Source organism: Salarias fasciatus, chromosome 8, assembly GCF_902148845.1.
Source record: "Salarias fasciatus chromosome 8, fSalaFa1.1, whole genome shotgun sequence".
NCBI lineage: Eukaryota > Metazoa > Chordata > Actinopteri > Blenniiformes > Blenniidae > Salarias > Salarias fasciatus.
In genome coordinates, this window is record NC_043752.1 from 9438469 (window position 1) to 9456179 (window position 17711).

General features: G+C 42.1%; 3 protein-coding genes across 4 annotated transcripts; all 3 read left to right on the forward strand.

Annotated features, from left to right (window-relative positions):
* The first annotated feature begins 1281 nt into the window (after nucleotides 1-1281).
* tomm22 (translocase of outer mitochondrial membrane 22 homolog (yeast)) lies at nucleotides 1282-11927 on the forward strand. Of its 2 annotated transcripts, XR_003931902.1 has the most exons (5): nucleotides 1282-1579; nucleotides 2303-2421; nucleotides 3531-3648; nucleotides 3747-3912; nucleotides 11917-11927. XR_003931902.1 is itself a non-coding variant. In XM_030097394.1 (4 exons), the coding sequence occupies exons 1-4, from the start codon at nucleotides 1490-1492 to the stop codon at nucleotides 3819-3821; spliced, it is 402 nt and encodes a 133-aa protein (XP_029953254.1). In that variant the 5' UTR covers nucleotides 1282-1489; the 3' UTR covers nucleotides 3822-4656. The 2 variants fall into 2 exon arrangements, 1 of the variants encoding a protein (XP_029953254.1); XM_030097394.1 differs by lacking the exon at nucleotides 11917-11927 and having other exon boundaries at nucleotides 3747-4656.
* Nucleotides 5362-8405, forward strand: dmc1 (DNA meiotic recombinase 1). Its single transcript, XM_030097392.1, has 13 exons — nucleotides 5362-5418; nucleotides 5610-5654; nucleotides 5751-5897; nucleotides 6002-6084; nucleotides 6232-6284; nucleotides 6371-6412; nucleotides 6525-6597; nucleotides 6776-6867; nucleotides 7139-7212; nucleotides 7363-7477; nucleotides 7561-7621; nucleotides 7699-7815; nucleotides 8204-8405. Exons 1-13 carry the CDS (start codon nucleotides 5362-5364, stop codon nucleotides 8271-8273), a joined length of 1029 nt encoding a protein of 342 aa, XP_029953252.1. The 3' UTR covers nucleotides 8274-8405.
* On the forward strand, nucleotides 9441-17353 carry gspt1 (G1 to S phase transition 1). Its single transcript, XM_030097390.1, is given in 15 exon segments — nucleotides 9441-9814; nucleotides 10075-10119; nucleotides 12413-12688; nucleotides 12796-12829; nucleotides 13011-13088; nucleotides 13257-13437; nucleotides 13539-13693; nucleotides 13998-14138; nucleotides 14577-14590; nucleotides 14593-14669; nucleotides 15511-15591; nucleotides 15781-15954; nucleotides 16490-16579; nucleotides 16675-16843; nucleotides 16946-17353. Coding segments are annotated over 15 exon segments (1764 nt in total). The 5' UTR covers nucleotides 9441-9618; the 3' UTR covers nucleotides 16999-17353.
* The last annotated feature ends 358 nt before the right edge of the window (nucleotides 17354-17711 follow it).

The window sequence follows — 17711 nt, forward strand, 5'->3', positions numbered from 1 at the left end:
CATAGAGAGCTATTTAAAAACACAGAAAATACAAAAAATATATTGTATAGAACAATGAAATATTTGGCAAATTTATTTAATTACAAGGAAATTAAGGTTACTCAATATATTACCTTTTGAAATTCATTCAAACAGGTCTGAAGACATTCTATTTCAGTAGTCTTCTGAGCTTCACATTTCTAAAATGAAGATGTTATCAGATTGTAAGAATTCTGACGGATGTGAAAATAAAAGGGGATGTCTAAATTTAGGGTTAGTCAGGGTTAATTCAGTTCACTTCAGTTTCCTCTTAAGGTCCAAAAACATGTGTTTGAGTTTAACTGGTGCTCTTAGAGTGTGTGTAGGCATGAATGTGAGTGTGTTTGACTGCCATGCAAATTCTACAGGGAAAGGCCAATCACATGAACTTGAACCTAGCTTTTCTTACTTTGAGCACTAAAGCATATCATTATAACTATTATTATGCATTTTGTATCTTTACATTGTCAGTACGTAGTTATAGTTGTTGTTTTTATTATTAGTAGCAGTAGTTCTAGTACTATTAGTAGCAGTAGTGGTAGTAGTAGTAGTGGTCGTCGCAGACGTTCTTTCTGTTCTTATGTGAAGCTACATCAGTCATTTCAGTCATTGTTTTTGTTTCTTGTGACATAATAGTAGCTAGGTTTGCAAGTCGAGATGCCAGACTCCATCTGTAATGTAATAATGGCCACTAAAGTGAAAAATGTGACCATTTACATGTAATGAAGCCAATAATGAAAGTAATCTTTATTTGATTCAGGATTTCCCAGTGACAACCTGAGGGCTGATCAAGCAGAGCTAACGGTTAGGTCTTGGGCCGTCTGGTTTTTCAAGTCTTCCTCTAAATCATAAAGATAAAATGTTTTTTTCCCTTCAAACCAAAATATGGACAGTGGTATAACATAAATAGGTGGATCCCAGCAAAAACATTCATACAAACTTGCTGCCTTTCTTTGTTAAAACATGCATGTTAAAGCATGCAGAAATTAGAGCAGAAATAAGAGAAGTAGAAACTTATCATTAATCATTTCCCACACAGCTTCTTCTCCTCAGATCTCTTATCATATTGACCTCTTGTGAATCCACAGAACAGTCCACGTGTTGTTCCAGGCCTCCTGTTGGTAGTTTTTTTCCGAGTTCAGTCGAGGACTCTGGAGTAATGATGTGTTGCACGTATTACTTAACTCACTTGCCATTCCACCGCCTGGCCGTCAGGGGGCGCGCTGACAGTAATCACGAGGTTCAGGCTGACCTCTGCCCTCCTTACGTCATCCGACCCTGACGAGCCTCACGTTTTCCACCGTGACCTCAGACTGATGCACACATCTTAGCGTTAGCTGCTGCCTGTTTATATATATAAAAAGAATATATAAGAAAATAAATCAAGTTGTGTCGTTGTTCCGATTGTTATAGACTGGCTCGCCGTCTGTGGCTGGCTCACAGCTAATCTGAGCGGAGCACGGCTGAAGACATGGCCGCTATCGAGGAGCTTTCACCGGCCGCGGGCCCGGTGTCCACCCGGCCCCCCGAGGACGAGATAGACGACGACGAAGATGAAGACGTGAGTATCGCGTTGATCCTACAAAGTAAATGGAAAATGTTCGTGATAAAGTTAACACTGTGTTTAGTTTGTGTTGCATTTTCCCCTAAGATTTTGGAAGCTAGTAAATTAGCCCCCTGTGGAGATACACCAGTCTGCCAATCTGCCTGTAGCATACGAAGCTGTCAGAGCATTCACTACTCTGCTTATACGTTCAACAGAATGATGCATATCATATCATTTTCTTGAGCAAATCAAAGGACAAAGCTTTGTATGATTGTTTGCTAATCCTTAATTTTTCCAACATTGTTTCAGCAGCAAGTGGACAGTAAAAAATGATATAAGCAATAATAATAATTATAACAATAATATTGACACAATGTTGAAAGTTATTATTGCTTGGAATACATAACTGAATGCTGGCTGTACAGTCTAACAGCTGTGGGAAGGAAGGAACTACAATATTAGAGTGGACTCTGGGTGGGATTCATCGTTCATCAGGACAGACAGGTTAGCCATCATTCTCGGATCAGGTCTTATTCATGATTTTGTTCAGCCCTTTCTTCTCCTCAGAGGAGATGCTGTTTCCCTACCCTGTAGAAGATGGCTGATGCCAGCACAATGAGATGAGAGATATTTTGTAGTTGTATTTTATGTGATTGTAGATTTTTTTTGTATGGTATAGCTGTGTTATTAGTCCTGATATTGTCTGCACAAGCTGATATTTGTATTTGTTTCCTCCAGCTGGATGAGACACTAATGGAGAGGTTGTGGGGCCTGACAGAGATGTTCCCTGACACAGTTCGCACAGCTGCTGAGGTGTCTGCACACTGCTCTGTGTCGCTGGCCAAGAAATTTTACAGGTATGTATCTGCAACATCTAAACACTTTACTGTCACTATGAAAAATCAGCTGGTAACACAAATACTGGGACCTTCAGCATCATTCAAGTCAGTCTGCCACAAAAAAAAGCAAAAAATGATGGATGATGTTTTACAACTGCCTTCCAGTCATCTTTCTCAATCAGAGAGTTTATTTTTGATGCAATGATCACTTGAAATCTTTTGCAGTATTAAATGTAGTTGCAGAGGCCAAGCCATTGCTTTATGCCAGAGATGCCACAACAGTATTGTAATTGATGCACTGGCTGCTGTTTTATTGGATGATTGATAGTCTGAGTCCTTATTTCCAATAAACCACTTTGTGCTTTTCTTTCTTTGCATCCACAACTGACAGTGTCCAGCATGCTCTCACTCACGTTTTCTTACATCCATCCATGTCTCTTGCTTCTGCAGTTTATATATATATATATATATATATATATATATATATATATATATATATATATATATATATATATATATATATATATATATATAAAAAGTTCTTTCCTCTAGATGAATACCTGTATGTCATACAAATTTCCCCCCGTATAGAGTTGACCTGCCAATTACCTTGTGACACCCTATACACAGAGTACCATAAAGATAGAAATGTGCATCCTGCTTCATCATGGTTGTGGAAGAATCGCTGATTAACTCTCCACAATAATAAATATTGGCATTGCCCCCGTAAGCCTTGTGTGCTTTAGTAACGATCATTAGGGTTTTCCTGGTTTTGCTCTTGGAAGTTTGTTGTTAACAAGTGTGTTCAGGATTGTTAGATTTGCCTTGATTCAAACAGATTCTTGTGTGGGTCAGTTTAACAACCGTAATCTCGACTTAGTTGCATAACAGCCAAGTGCGCTCAGATTTCCTTTACAGGCGAGTCTTTGTCTGCTTCCAAATATCACTGACGGTTCAATGCACTAAACAAATCTCAACAATATGTTACCACTTTTAGATACCGCCGTCTCCTTTTGGCTCCTTGATAGATTTCAGAGACTCTGAGAGTTTAGACCCACACACAGTAGATTTTAGGGAAAGTGTGTTACTTTGGATAGAAACTGATGAAACTGTTGGTCTGGTTTCAGTTTTTCCCGCTCTGCGCTCTGGGTGGGCACTACCTCCTTTATGATCCTGGTGCTGCCTGTTGTATTTGAAACGGAGAGACTACAGCTGGAGCAGCAGCAGCTTCAACAGCAGAGACAGGTGGGTCTCCACAGGCTGAAAGCACAGACACGAGGCCCCATAATAAACCTGGAAGTCAGTTGCTGAATAAAAATGTCTGTCTGACTGTTCCTATGTAGATTCTGTTGGGACCGAACACTGGAATGTCTGGTGGAATGCCGGGGATGATGCCTCCTGCACCCGGCAAAATGTGAACGACCTGAGATCTGCTGCAAGGCGATACAGCCAGGTTACTCACAAGGAGAGACAGAGAGACCACGGAGAAGAACGAAGAATTAGTTTTTTGTTTTTTTGTTTTTTTTAACCATAAAGGCAGAAGCTGAATGTCAGCTGTGTGGTACAAGGCTCACTCCAGCACGCCGTGTTGGAACAGAGGAGGATGCATCTCTCACTGTCTCTCCTTACTCCTAACATCATGCACAGACTGATTTTCACGAGCACTGCTTATATTTTCATGTTTTTTTTTTTTAAATAAACATTTATGTCAGCATCTATAATGTGTTCCTTAGGGGTTTAGCAGGTGGGAACAATGAAAAGAGTTGTATGTCTTGGTGTTTGCAGTCAGAGAAGCAGTTGACTGTTTCTGGTGAATTGGGACAACTTCAGACATATAAATGTCCATAGTGTATAGCATTTGTATCTGTACATTTGTCACAATTCACCATTGCACTGTCTGTATGTGAAAGTATACTGTTTCCCACTTTGACCGTCCTTGGGCTGTACACAATAGATTGTATTCAGTACAATCAACTTCCATACTGTTAAGATTCAGCACAGTTTATGTTCTGTCACAGTGTGTGGGATGCAAAATCATTTCTTTTAACAATGGGAAATGTGAGTCTTTTTGATGGTTGATACCAATGTTAATCACCTTTGTTCACTTGTAAGAGAATGTTATGTTTGGGTTTTCTCTCATTCTTGCAACAAATCAGCCTCTTGCTCCCCAAGTGATATCATGCCTTTTCTGTGTTGAACATGACTGCAAAAATTAAAACACCAGATCAAGACCAAAATGTTGTTTGCTGTGAATCTTTGTTCATTCGATCAAATACATTGCAAAAAATAAGACTACATGGACTTGGTGTGAACACTTTGTAGCCAAAATCCCTAAAATGAGGCTCTAGTCTGTAGTTACATCCTGGTATGTTGTGAATTGTAAAGTCAAGCCACCATTCATATATTTTACGCTTTGACGGTCTGTTATGCTGCGTTAAGGGCTCGCCCCATGCTGGGAAAATACACAACTCATCGGCTTTATATACGTTTACTGGAAAAACAAACAAACTGAAAAGTCTAGTTTGCTATGAAGAACTCCATCGATATGATGCTGTCCTTAAATCCAACTCATAAGCTCACACCGCTGAAAATACTATGACAGCATTTTTACCTTGTTCACAAATCTAAAGTTACGATTTCCCACCGTTCATGAATGCAACCAAAATCATAAATTCCCGCCAGTCAGACGTCTAAAGGGCAACTTTGTTTTATACATTTAACTACAGTTTTTTCTTCTGTAACTTCATATCGTCGTTGTTTGAAGGCCAAAAGTGAGTTTACTTCGAATTTGTCTTGTCAGAATTTTTCTTTCTTTTAATTTGTTGCCTGTCTCGAGCAGTAAATGGCTAATGATTAATTTAGCTAACTTTAACTTTAGCTAACAGCGATTACTTTTAGCAAAAATGTTTATCTCTATATTTATCTGTATTTTTCCATCTAGGTTGTCCTCAATTCAAAATGAAAGCTGCAGACGACCAGGTTGTTGAAGATGATACTGGCATTCAGGATGATGAGGTAAATGTAAAGTTATTTCGTGATTAAAAAGCAATTTATCTGACATTTTCCCAGTCTGTTCATTTCACTCTCTATATGATTGATTTATAGGAGAAATTGCAGCTCAATGTGTGTGTGTGTTTTTTGAGTGATTTTTACGCCACATAAGCAAATACCGAAATAAATATTCAGCTTTTGTCTGAACCCCACAGGAGTCCTTCTTCCAGGACATCGACCTCCTACAGAAACATGGGATTGTGAGTAGTAGACAACATGAGTGAAACACTCACCAGTCATCATCAGGTCGGTACTACCTTCTCTCTTTTCATCACTATACGCCTATGTGACTGCAGAACATGGCAGACATTAAAAAGCTGAAGACAGTGGGTATCTGCACCGTGAAGGGGATCCAGATGACCACCCGCAAAGCTCTGTGTAACATCAAGGGCCTGTCAGAGGCCAAAGTGGAGAAAATCAAGGAGGCAGCTGGGAAAATGCTGGTGAATTTTTTCTCTTCTGCTTCCTTCAGTCTGTCCCTCTTCCCCTCTTGATATGTGAATTAAAAATGTAATTTAAATGTAAAATGATTGTCTTCACATTGCAGAATGTGGGTTTCCAGACAGCCTTTGAGTACAGTGCAAAGAGGAAGCAGGTGTTTCATATCACAACTGGCAGCCAGGAGTTCGAGTTAAGATTCCCTTATAATGCTAATATTACTTCTTGAACACACAAATAATAGCAGTTTGAGATTACACAGATTTTGATTGTTTGGTTCTGTTTTTTTTTTTTTTTTTTTTTTTTTTTTTTTTGCTGATGCAAACTGGATGTCTCCAGCAAGCTGCTGGGTGGTGGCGTTGAGAGTATGGCGATCACTGAGGCTTTTGGAGGTCAGAAGACATCCTGCTTCCCTCCTCGTATGTCTAATGGTGAAGACTGAGAGTTTAATATTTTTCATTTTCATTTCATCCCTCAGAGTTTCGTACTGGGAAAACCCAGCTGTCACACACCTTCTGTGGTGAGTAAGGAGCTCTTTTATATTCTAAGGATTAAAATAAGGAGGCTGTAAAGAGAAAGAAAAGCTGATTTTTATTTATTTTTTTTTTTAATTTGCCATCGGTTTGGTCCAGTTACTGCTCAGCTGCCGGGTGAGGACGGCTACTCGGGTGGAAAAGTTGTCTTCATCGACACAGAGAACACTTTGTATCCTTCAAATGACCTTAAATGAACAACCGCACAGCATTGATGACTAACCAAGAACTTATTGATGTATCATGTGTCAGTATGCTGTGTGAAATCTTTCCATATGCTGATCCATCAGTCACTCCGATGAGGCTGATGTGTCTCGTGTTTTCCTTGACTTGTACCTCTTTGATTTAAGTCGCCCGGACAGGCTGCGAGACATCGCTGACAGGTTCAACGTCGACCACGATGCTGTACTGGACAACGTACTCTACGCCAGAGCTTATACTAGTGCGAACCAATCTTGTATTCTAAATTAGTTTTTATTCATTTAAATTTTCTGTTCAGATCAGGGATGTCAAACGCAGTATTTAAAACTAACTACCTTGTCGCTGACAAATTAACAAAAGGATATTTTTAATGCACTTACTTACATGAAATTAAAAAGACAGATTGTAGAGATTATAGGTGATTATGTTCTCATTTTACTTGTGCTGTCCCAATAAGATTGAATTTGGTTGTGTGTGTGCTAAAAAGAATGAAGTCTGTGCTCTTCCTGAAGGTGAACACCAGATGGAGCTGTTGGACTTTGTAGCAGCCAAGTTTCATGAAGAAGGAGGAGTGTTTAAATTATTGGTAAGTGGCAACACGTTTTTTTCTTCTTTGATTTTCTCATGAACTGTGGCAATCTAACCAAGGAGAGGCATTAATTATTATTATTATTTTTTTTTAATGTCTTGCATATGTGTCCAATAATTTACTGGTATGAGTTCCTGGCTTCCATAGATCATCGACTCCATCATGGCTCTGTTCAGAGTGGACTTCTCTGGACGTGGCGAGCTGGCTGAGCGCCAGCAGAAATTGGCTCAGATGCTTTCAAGGCTGCAGAAGATCTCAGAAGGTCCGAATCAAGGCGTGTGTTTAATGTAGATCCATGTCTAGTGTGTGGTGTATATTGAGTTTGTGTATTTTGGCTATTTCTAGAGTACAACGTAGCCGTGTTTGTGACAAACCAAATGACAGCTGATCCTGGAGCTGGGATGACGTAAGACATCCACCCTTTAAATATCAAAAAGTTGAATATATGGACCCAAAGAATATATAATTTCTTCACCATTTCAGGTTTCAAGCTGATCCCAAGAAACCGATTGGAGGTCACATCCTGGCTCATGCCTCCACCACACGGATCAGCTTGAGGAAGGGACGCGGGGAGATGAGGATTGCAAAGATATTTGACAGGTGCTCGAACAACTGGAGCCTAGTGTAATCATTTTCAGCTACACAATAGTAAAATGCGATTCAAAGTTATATACTGCATTATTTTTTTAAAATAAATTTGTTTTATTTTCCCCAAATGATTTTTGCTTTTTTTTTTTTGCCAAATGAATATGTCACAAAACCTATCTAATCCATCGCTATTTCAATATCTTGCAAACCCCCCCAAAAATTCAAACGTCTTAAACCTGAAATTCTCAAAAAAAAAAAAAAAAATCTCCAAACATGTAACTGAAGACTCCCTAAAAGGATTGTTTATAAAGATGTAATGTGCAGTTGAACTGGTGTAGAATTAAAATCACTTTAGATAACTTACTGAAAGCAGCGCTCATCTGTTTCTGACGTCTTTCAGCCCCGACATGCCTGAGAACGAAGCCACCTTCGCCATCTCAGGCGGAGGAGTCACTGATGCCAAAGAGTGAAGGATCAAAGGAAGAGAGGAGTTTGGAGTTTCACACAATGTAACTCTTTCCTGTTCTTATTTATTGTGCTTGTTCTTATATTTATTAATTTATTGACTATATGAACTTAATACAGCTTACTACCGTCGAGGTGTTTATCTGTTGCGGTGTTACTTTGATCGGTTCATTCTACTCAGACGCTGTTGGGTTGTTCAATGTGTTCTGATGCATTTACATTAAAAATAGTTAAAAAACCAAGACACTGAGTTTTGTTTTACACTGGAGTTATTGTTCAGAAGTGATATTTTTCAAAAACATTGCTGCCATCTGCTGATCATTTGTGGGGTTTGTTGTTGTACGTCAGTTTTTCTGTTTCCCACTACATTTAGAGTTCATTGCTATTGAAGATCGATCATTCCAAAACAAACCTTTTGCTGATGTGTACATTTAAAAACAGACTGGATAATGTTTGATCCAAGTTTAAAGTTTTTTTCTCGTGTCTTCTGTTTTTTGTTTTGTTACTGTAACACATGAACTTGATATTTTCCATATGAGATATCTAATCAATATATTTCACTATAGACAGACACTCAGAAAAAGAAACCATCAATATAAAGAGAGAAAGTCCCAGAGTCCTGTTAATGGATTATGCTACATAGTCTAGTGAGGGAAGGAGGAGGTAACAGGGATCCTGCGGAAGGAATTAAAAACCACAACACACATTATAACACCACCAAAAGACTATTAAAACACAGCCTCAAACGCCACGAACACACTGAAAGACCACAACACACACAAACACTTGTGCATTAAAAGGCCACAACACACGCAAAAGTAAAGTTACAAATTATTTGAAAATGTAATAAACGTTGGGTTAATGTCCTTTCATATACATTTGCCTCCAATAGTTGTAGTCGGGGATTTAAAGATGCATATAAATTACAACTGTATTTCTTAAACATGAAATCTTTTTGAACAGTTGAGGCAAAGCAGGTGGTATAATCTTCATAATGATTTATTAAGGACACATGCTGTCAGTAACTCTTTTACTTATGTTTGTAACAATTTTAATGATTTCATTACATTATTAAAAAAGGTGAAAATCAGGTTGTTACAGGTTTATTAATGTTTTGTGCATGTATCGAGCGTCGGCAGCGTCGGCCCGCTGCTGCCCTCTAGCGGTGAGCGCCGGACGTGCAGCTGCTGTTCCAGCTCCGGGCTCCATATGCTTGTCAAAGCACGGCTGCACAAAGCGATGGGAACTTCAGCAGCCGTCTGAAACACATCAGCGACTGAACCGAACCGCCAGAGACCACCCACCGCGCACCGTGGCGGACAGCTCCGTCCACTCCGGATAGAAGCCGCCATGGACCCGAGAGACACAGCCCCGGATTCGTGGGAGCTGGAGGAGGATGCCGAGGCCCCGGCTGCCGCGGCGGGGCTCCCGGCCGCCTTCGCCGCCCTCAACGTCAACGCCAAGCCGTTCGTCCCCAACGTGAACGCCCCGGTGTTCGTGCCCAGCTTCCTCCAGGCCAGCGCCGCGGAGATACCGGCCCCGGACGGTGAGTTTTTCACGTAACTCCGCCGCCTGGAAGTTAGTTAGCTTCGCTCGCTAGCTGGTATGCTAACCCTGCTAAGTTAGCCTTCCTGCCCGTAACTCGTAATTCCACCAAGTCATCAACAAGTCGGCTTAACCAGCGACAGTCATGTGTAGTATCAGTGTGGTAGAGGCTTCATAACGCAGATTGTCAGACGGGAATCACATTTCCCCCCCTTAATAAATATGTATGAGTTTGACACGCTTTGTTTTGTTCCCTCTCAGGTGCTCCTGAACCAGTGTCCAGCATGGAGGTGGCAGAAACAGTCGGTATGCGTCCACACACACACACACACACACACACACACACACACACACACACACACACACACACACACACACACACACACACACACACCCTGCACGTTCAGGTTACAGGTGTGATTACAGGCTCAGGTGCAGCATCTACCTGCAGACACGGATTTTCAATCTCAGAGCAGATCGCACGCAAGACTTGAGTTGGCTACTCAGTCACTCGCTGAGCCTTATTTGGGTTTCTGGCAGAAGTTCACCCATGTGCATGCATCCATGTAGTGGATGATGCAACCTCACTTGTCCCTTCTCGAAATAGACCTCCCTCTGACACACGCTGTGTGATATGACCAAGGCCCGGCCCGCTCCGCCCTGCAGTGTGTGTGCTGACTGGATGCAATCTGCCCCAGTCAGGTTTGTTCACATTTGTGGCCTGACCCAGGATGCAGTGCGACTCTTTGCTCAGGTTACAGAGACCTGGTGGCGGTTTGTTTTCTGTCTAGTGCTGCAGCTGGAGCTGAGTGAGTTAAGGAGTGATCAGATGTAAAAAAAAAAAAAAAAAGACAAGCTGGTCTGAAGTAATCTTCCACATTCACATTTTCTACAGACAAACGTGTGTGGGTGTTTCTACCACTGAGGCCTTTAAATATAACCCAACATGTCTTGAGTGACAAAGTATAATTATAGCTTCATAGACTAAGTCAAGAGACGAATGGCTCTCTGAGTTAGCAGCCGTTATTTTTCACAGGCTGATTATAAAAGAAGAGAAGAAAATAGGCATTGTACATGACTGCTGGCCTGTATAATTTCACAGATACAGAAACAGGAGGCTTATTTGTGTGTTGCCATGGGAAGATGCTTCTTTGTGGCTCAGCAGATTTCTGTGCACTCTTGGTTTTGTTGTCATTTGCCTGGCAGAACTCCACATTGATTATGTTTTAACATTCTGACTGACTGACAAGCTGCAATGTTGAACTATAGTTTTAAGCTTTAAGAGAAGAAAAGAAGAAGAAGCACATTGCAAAACATTTAAAAGAGAACATTAATTTGAGGTTATGATAAAAATGAGCTCAAGAAATGTGAACATTTTGCATAGTGTAGTCATTCTCATACTCTTTGAAATAAACACAGTCCATTTGTAGCAGGGTTTTTCTTCCACAAGTTGTCCAAATATTCCAGCCGGAACACAACTGAAACCCCAAAAGAGACCAGCTCTGCTTATGTAACACCACATTTATCAGATTACCAAATTAATGACTCCGATTATTTTGTAAATTCTAATAATCACATGAAAACGCAAGTAAATGTCTGAGACTAAAACAACTGTGTGTCTGGACCTGGGCTTCAATGATCTATCTTTGAATGTGCTTCTTTTCCCATCCACATTTTTATGCCAATGTATAATGATTTACAAAGTACTGGCAGATACTGTGTGTACGGCCAGTTGGTGTGTGTGTGTGTGTGCAAGTTTTTTTTTAATCACAAATGCACTGTATAAACCTGTCAGAGTGTACATTCAGACAATCTGGATCACACTACAGACACAAGCAAATGTACAAGATGACTTTTGTTATAGTATTATGCCATAATAAACATTACAATGTATTTAATTTCCAGTGTGTTAAGTCAGGCTTTGCTTTAATCCAGTTTTTTGAAAGTGAAAGTCAAGGACAGCGCAGCGTTTTGCACAAATACCTCAGTAAATAGCACAATGAAGGGGATAGAAATTGTGCAGTCAATCTGGGACAAAATCTTTTGAGGAATTTTTCAATGCAGGAATTGTGATTTTTTTTTTTTTTTTTTTGTTTAGTGCAGTTAAACCGGATTAATTGGAGAAGAATTGCAGACAAAGTTCTTATCACATTGACTTTGAGCTCTTGAAATATCCCTTTAAACACTACATGTCCAGTCATATCAGTGAGCGTCTTTTCATGGCTTAACTGAATTTCTACATTTACTGGTAACAGTATTCTCATGCCGATCCTTCTTCTCTTGTTATACGTAATATTCTGGGTCAGCAACCTTTATCAGACACATGAAGCAAGCCTATTGAATAAGAAGAATATTGATTGGATTCCCACTCGAGTTTTGTTTTTCTCAAAAAGTACCACGTTCAAGTGTTTTTGCCAACTGACTGATTCAGCTTTTGTCTGCGTACTTCGCTCCGCACGCCACAAATCAGTACACACTGCTCGCAGAGTTTGCAGTTTTGAATCCCGCCCAAGTGTTTGTTGCGGGTTCCAGTGTGTTTTTATTGTAGCTGCAGTTCCTCCAGACGGAGAGCGATGTGCTGACTGCGCTGTGGTTCCAGCTCCGGTGGAGAACGGAGGCACGGAGGCGGACATGACCACGGAGGAGGAGACGTGGGAGCAGAAGGAGGAGCCCGGGGGAGGCGAGGGAGGCGGAGGACAGGAGGACCTCGGGATGGGAGGATCCTGCGGGGAGGAGGAGGAGGGCGCCGCCAGTAAAGAGGATGAGGAGATGATGGAGGAGGAAGAGGAGGAGATGCCCATGCCCAAAGTGGCTCCGGCGCCGCCGGACGCCCCCAAAAAGGAGCACGTGAACGTGGTCTTCATCGGACACGTCGGTATGTGCTGCTAGCTTTATTTTTATTGATAGAATTTCTTGAAAATGTTGAAATAAGAAAGTTCTGTTCATCTTAGAAATCAATTGTGTTTGTTTTGTGTCTGTCAGACGCCGGGAAATCAACGATTGGAGGACAGATAATGTGAGTAGCCCACTGTGGAGGTCACACTTTAGAACCTGTTAATGACCTTTAGATTAACTAGCTGGATGGAACTCTGCAAATTGATTGTAACAAAAAAAGAAAAAAAAAAAATCCACAATGTAACTTTGGAATAAAATCTTATGCATGAAGTCAAGTTTTGTCAACTTTCTGTCTTTGTCAGGTATTTAACTGGAATGGTGGACAAACGAACCCTGGAAAAATATGAACGAGAAGCAAAAGAGAAGAACAGGGAGACATGGTGAGAAACGCCTGGAGAATTTCCACCAGTCACTTACACTGAACCTACTTGTGACCTGTTTTAAGTCACATTCGTATGTAATCTTGCGTTGATGCGGATGTGTTTCTGTTGGCTCGTTTGTTTTGCATGTACATGTTCTGACAGCGTAGATTGTTTTTGCTATCATAGGTACCTCTCATGGGCTCTGGACACTAACCAGGAAGAGCGAGACAAAGGCAAGACGGTGGAGGTCGGCAGAGCTTACTTTGAGACCGAGAAGAAACATTTCACCATCCTGGATGCCCCCGGACACAAGAGCTTCGTCCCAAACATGATCGGAGGAGCGTCACAAGCCGACCTGGCTGTCCTGGTGAGGAGGAGGAACAACAGCCTTAATAGACAAGAATATTTTTAAAGACGAGAGGTTCTTGGGAGAAAGTCATGTTGTTCTGCCCTGTGGGTCTGCTTCAGGTGATTTCAGCAAGAAAGGGCGAGTTTGAGACGGGATTTGAGAAGGGCGGCCAGACGCGGGAACACGCCATGCTGGCTAAAACTGCAGGAGTGAAGCATCTCATTGTCCTGATCAACAAGATGGATGATCCCACTGTCAACTGGAGCCTAGAAAGGTAAACATGGCACGGTTTATAGTGTATACCTCAAGTACTACCTAAAAATCGAGTTTTATGTAATAAACTATTTTTGTGATGCTCTTCTCAAGGTCTAACAACTTTTAAAATATACTCTATCAATTCCCCAAATTATTTTCTGGATTATTGTTTGAAAATGACTTTCTGTGGCTCCTTGTCAATGACAGTGACTAAATCGACACTTTCTATAAAGCTCGATTTGGAAAAACTCTGATTCCAGTATTGCGAGATATTTCAAAATCTTAGAACATCCGTTGCATCAACCGTCCTGACTCTCCTGCAGGTATGAGGAATGTAAGGAGAAGCTGGTGCCATTTCTAAAGAAGGTCGGCTTCAACCCTAAGAAGGACATCCACTTTATGCCTTGCTCCGGACTCACAGGTGCCAACCTCAAGGACCCCGTACCCGAATGCCCCTGGTACACGTAAGTCAGGAGCAGCTGACAACACTCCCACCTTGTTGATGCTTTTTTTGCATAATATACTGCTGTGTATTGAAGAGCTTATAGGATCTCTCACTTCTCTGGCTCACCCACCACCAGCTGCTCTTCTGTCTGATTAGATCGGCTCTATCCTATTGATAATGCGATCAGATCTCATTAGGTGGTGTAACCCTTTTCATGATCCAGTCAGAGCTCATGTAATCACCACTTTGGATTTCCTGCGAACTGTCGGGGCTTCGTTTGCATGTTTGTTACCAAGTGTAGCTTCATGTACAATATTATAATAAAGACAGTAACTGGAGAAAATGCTGCCACAGAAAGCAATGAAATCTACTCCTGATCGGACTGTGAGCAAGAAAGCTCACAAATACATCTTCAGTACTGGGAGGTTTCAGCTGCTGTTTTTCCTCTCCTGGCCAGGGGTTTGCCATTTATTGCCATTTGGATAGTTTGCCAAACTTCACCAGATCCAGTGACGGACCTGTCAGACTACCCATCGTAGACAAGTACAAGGTGAGCGAATGGAGGCCTCAGCTTCTTTTTATTTATCTCTCAGAGGGAAATCAGAAGTCTGTGACTCCTCCTCTCTGCTGCCGCTCTGGTCTTCGTGCTTCTCTCCTGCTTTTTTTTTTTTTTCCTTTTCCTCTGTTCTCCTTGCCAAGTGATTTTGCAAACATGCAGTCAGGCAGTCTGCAGCCTCTGCGCCGTCCTTCTCTCAGAGACTTCAGCGTCCTGGCTTCCATCCTGGCCTGGATGTTGTCAGCGGTTCAACACAGTTTTAGTGTTACTGGAACTGAGTTGTTGTGGATCTTTCTCGGATCAATCACCATCTCTTCCCTGTCTTGTCGTTTTGTCTTGTCTACATGCGACTCCCTCTCATTACATAAGAGCCTCATGTGGAGGTTTTATAACTTCATATCCCCAGCTAGCGTTGAGTCCAATGCATGCTGGGAAATAACACACAGTGAATGGAGACGTTGTCAGCAGGTCTTCCAAGATGTAACAGAAAACACTGATTCTCAGTCTTCAGGCCGAGAATACGTGTCTCTATTGTTTATCTACAGTATTTAGTGACGGTGTTGATTTTCACAGCTCATGATGACGATCGATACAGATCAATCCCCATGGGAGGGTTCATCACTAAGCTGCTTTATTGGTGTGAAATTTGGTTTTATTGTCACTGTTGCTGTGAAAATCAATAAATATTCAAAGCAGCTTTGTGAATGAAGTCATTTTATAACTGTGGAAGGAGAAAAACGTTGCTCACGAGGAAAGGCAGAGAGTAACCAAAGTTGCTTCCATATTGCGTGTTTGTGTTGGTTTTGCGGTGAGCTCTGTCATGTTGTGTTTGCAGGATATGGGCACAGTGATCCTCGGGAAGCTGGAGTCTGGATGCATCAGTAAAGCCCAGCAGCTGGTCATGATGCCGAACAGGGTGAGTCCTCTCCTGCGTGACTTTACTCCATAACACAACAAACCGCCAGCTTGAAATGAGTGGGAGCTCTCGTTCTGCTGCAGCTCGGACTGAAAGAAGATCCTGTAACCACAAATATTCAGTTTCAGCTCCAGCGTCGGGCCGGGGTCTCATTTCAATCCAGAAATACAATCTTCATGTGTGTTGCAGCACACAGTGGAGGTCCTGAGCCTGCTGAGTGACGACGTGGAGACAGACGACGCCGGGCCAGGAGAGAACCTGAAACTGAGGCTGAAGGGCATAGAGGAGGAGGAAATCCTCCCTGGGTTCATCCTCTGCAGCCCCGACAACCTCTGCCACTCCGGCCGCACCTTTGATGCACAGGTAACCCCATCCCATCCAAGCACCGGCGCACACAGTGGATTTTAAATCAAAGTGTTCAGCTCTTCGAGACTCCATTTCGACTTGACACTTCTGTTTTCCACAAGCAAGAACCAAAAATATGAATGTTTAATGTCGAGGGATGCACTGAATCCCATTTTTACTCTCAACTTATGACCCTCCAAAGTTCTCTGCTGCTCTCGACCACATGCTTCTGTTTGATCTTATGTTTCTGTTTGATCAATACAACACAAAGATAAAAGCATCTTTTTTGGTAGTTGGCATAGCAACAGCACCAAATGATTAGGGGTGAAGATCCGTCCATGCGGGGTCTTTGCGGGTGGGATGGCTGCGTTGCAAACTGATCTATTTTCAGCTTGTATTTTTTCCTTTAGAGTGGTCAAACCGTCGCCTTGTTAAACTGCTATGATTCGGTGTATATTTTGCTAAAAGGTTCCTGTTGGGGATTGCCACAGGAGATGATCTTCTATCAATATCCTCCACGACTGTCACCTTCATCCTCATCCATGCTTTTCAGATCGTCATCATAGAGCACAAGTCAATCATCTGTCCTGGTTACAATGCAGTGCTTCACATCCACACCTGCATCGAAGAAGTGCAAATCACAGTGAGTTACATCCTCACCACTCAAACGTAACATTAACACCACTTTTCCCGTCCCGGCCGGACGCTGGTTGAGCTCTTTTGAATTTCCGACCGCAGGCCTTAATCTGTCTGGTGGACAAGAAGACGGGGGAGAAGAGCAAAACACGGCCGCGCTTCGTCAAGCAGGACCAGGTCTGCATCGCCCGGCTCCGGGCTGCAGGAGTCATCTGCTTAGAGACTTTCAAAGACTTCCCTCAGATGGGACGATTCACGCTGCGGGATGAAGGTGGGACGCCGTGAGGGGAGGGTGGGGGGAGGTGGGGAGCTCATTTCAGATTGTGCATGATGTCAAAAGAAACGCCGAGTCATCCTTTTGTCTCCCCTTCAGGTAAAACTATCGCCATTGGCAAAGTGCTGAAGCTGGTGCCAGAAAAGGACTAAATGCAAGAGCGGCAGCATGCATGGAGTTCTTCCACTCGTCCCCGGAGGAGAAACGCTGCTAAGAGCCGACCCAAACAGCTACTCTCTCTTTACACACAACTATGCTGAAGGGAAGAACAAGAAGGAGGGGAGAATGAGAATAAAATCACAACAAATGAAGAAAACAAGACTGAATCAGTTTTTATAACGAACAATACGAAGTGAGAGACCAAGTCCAGTGTGTCAGCTTTCTCATATTGAGAGCTCAGCTATGCCACTAATGTAGCTACATGTACCCCCTTCTGTACTCCCAGGGCTAACCGCGCCGTCGGCTCGCCACGCCATTTGTTTTTAGAATGGAGAAGGATGCAGTATAAGAAAAACAAATATATAAACAAACGTCAGAGTGACTTCATATCCTGCAAACGACCAGAGTTAGCCTGTAATTATGATTCTTGAAGTGCATCTCCCTGTTCATGAGTGGGATTCAGGATCAAATGGACATTTTATGGTTTTAAGGATTGCCGCACCATTTTTTTTTTTTTTTTTTTTGGTCTCTCTCCACGTGAGATGGTTTGATTGGATTGAACTCAAGTACTACTCTGAAGAACCAAGGGTAAACACACACACACACACACACACACACACACACACACACACACACACACACACACACACACACACACACACACACACACACACACACACACACATGCACACAGCTGTTACATAAT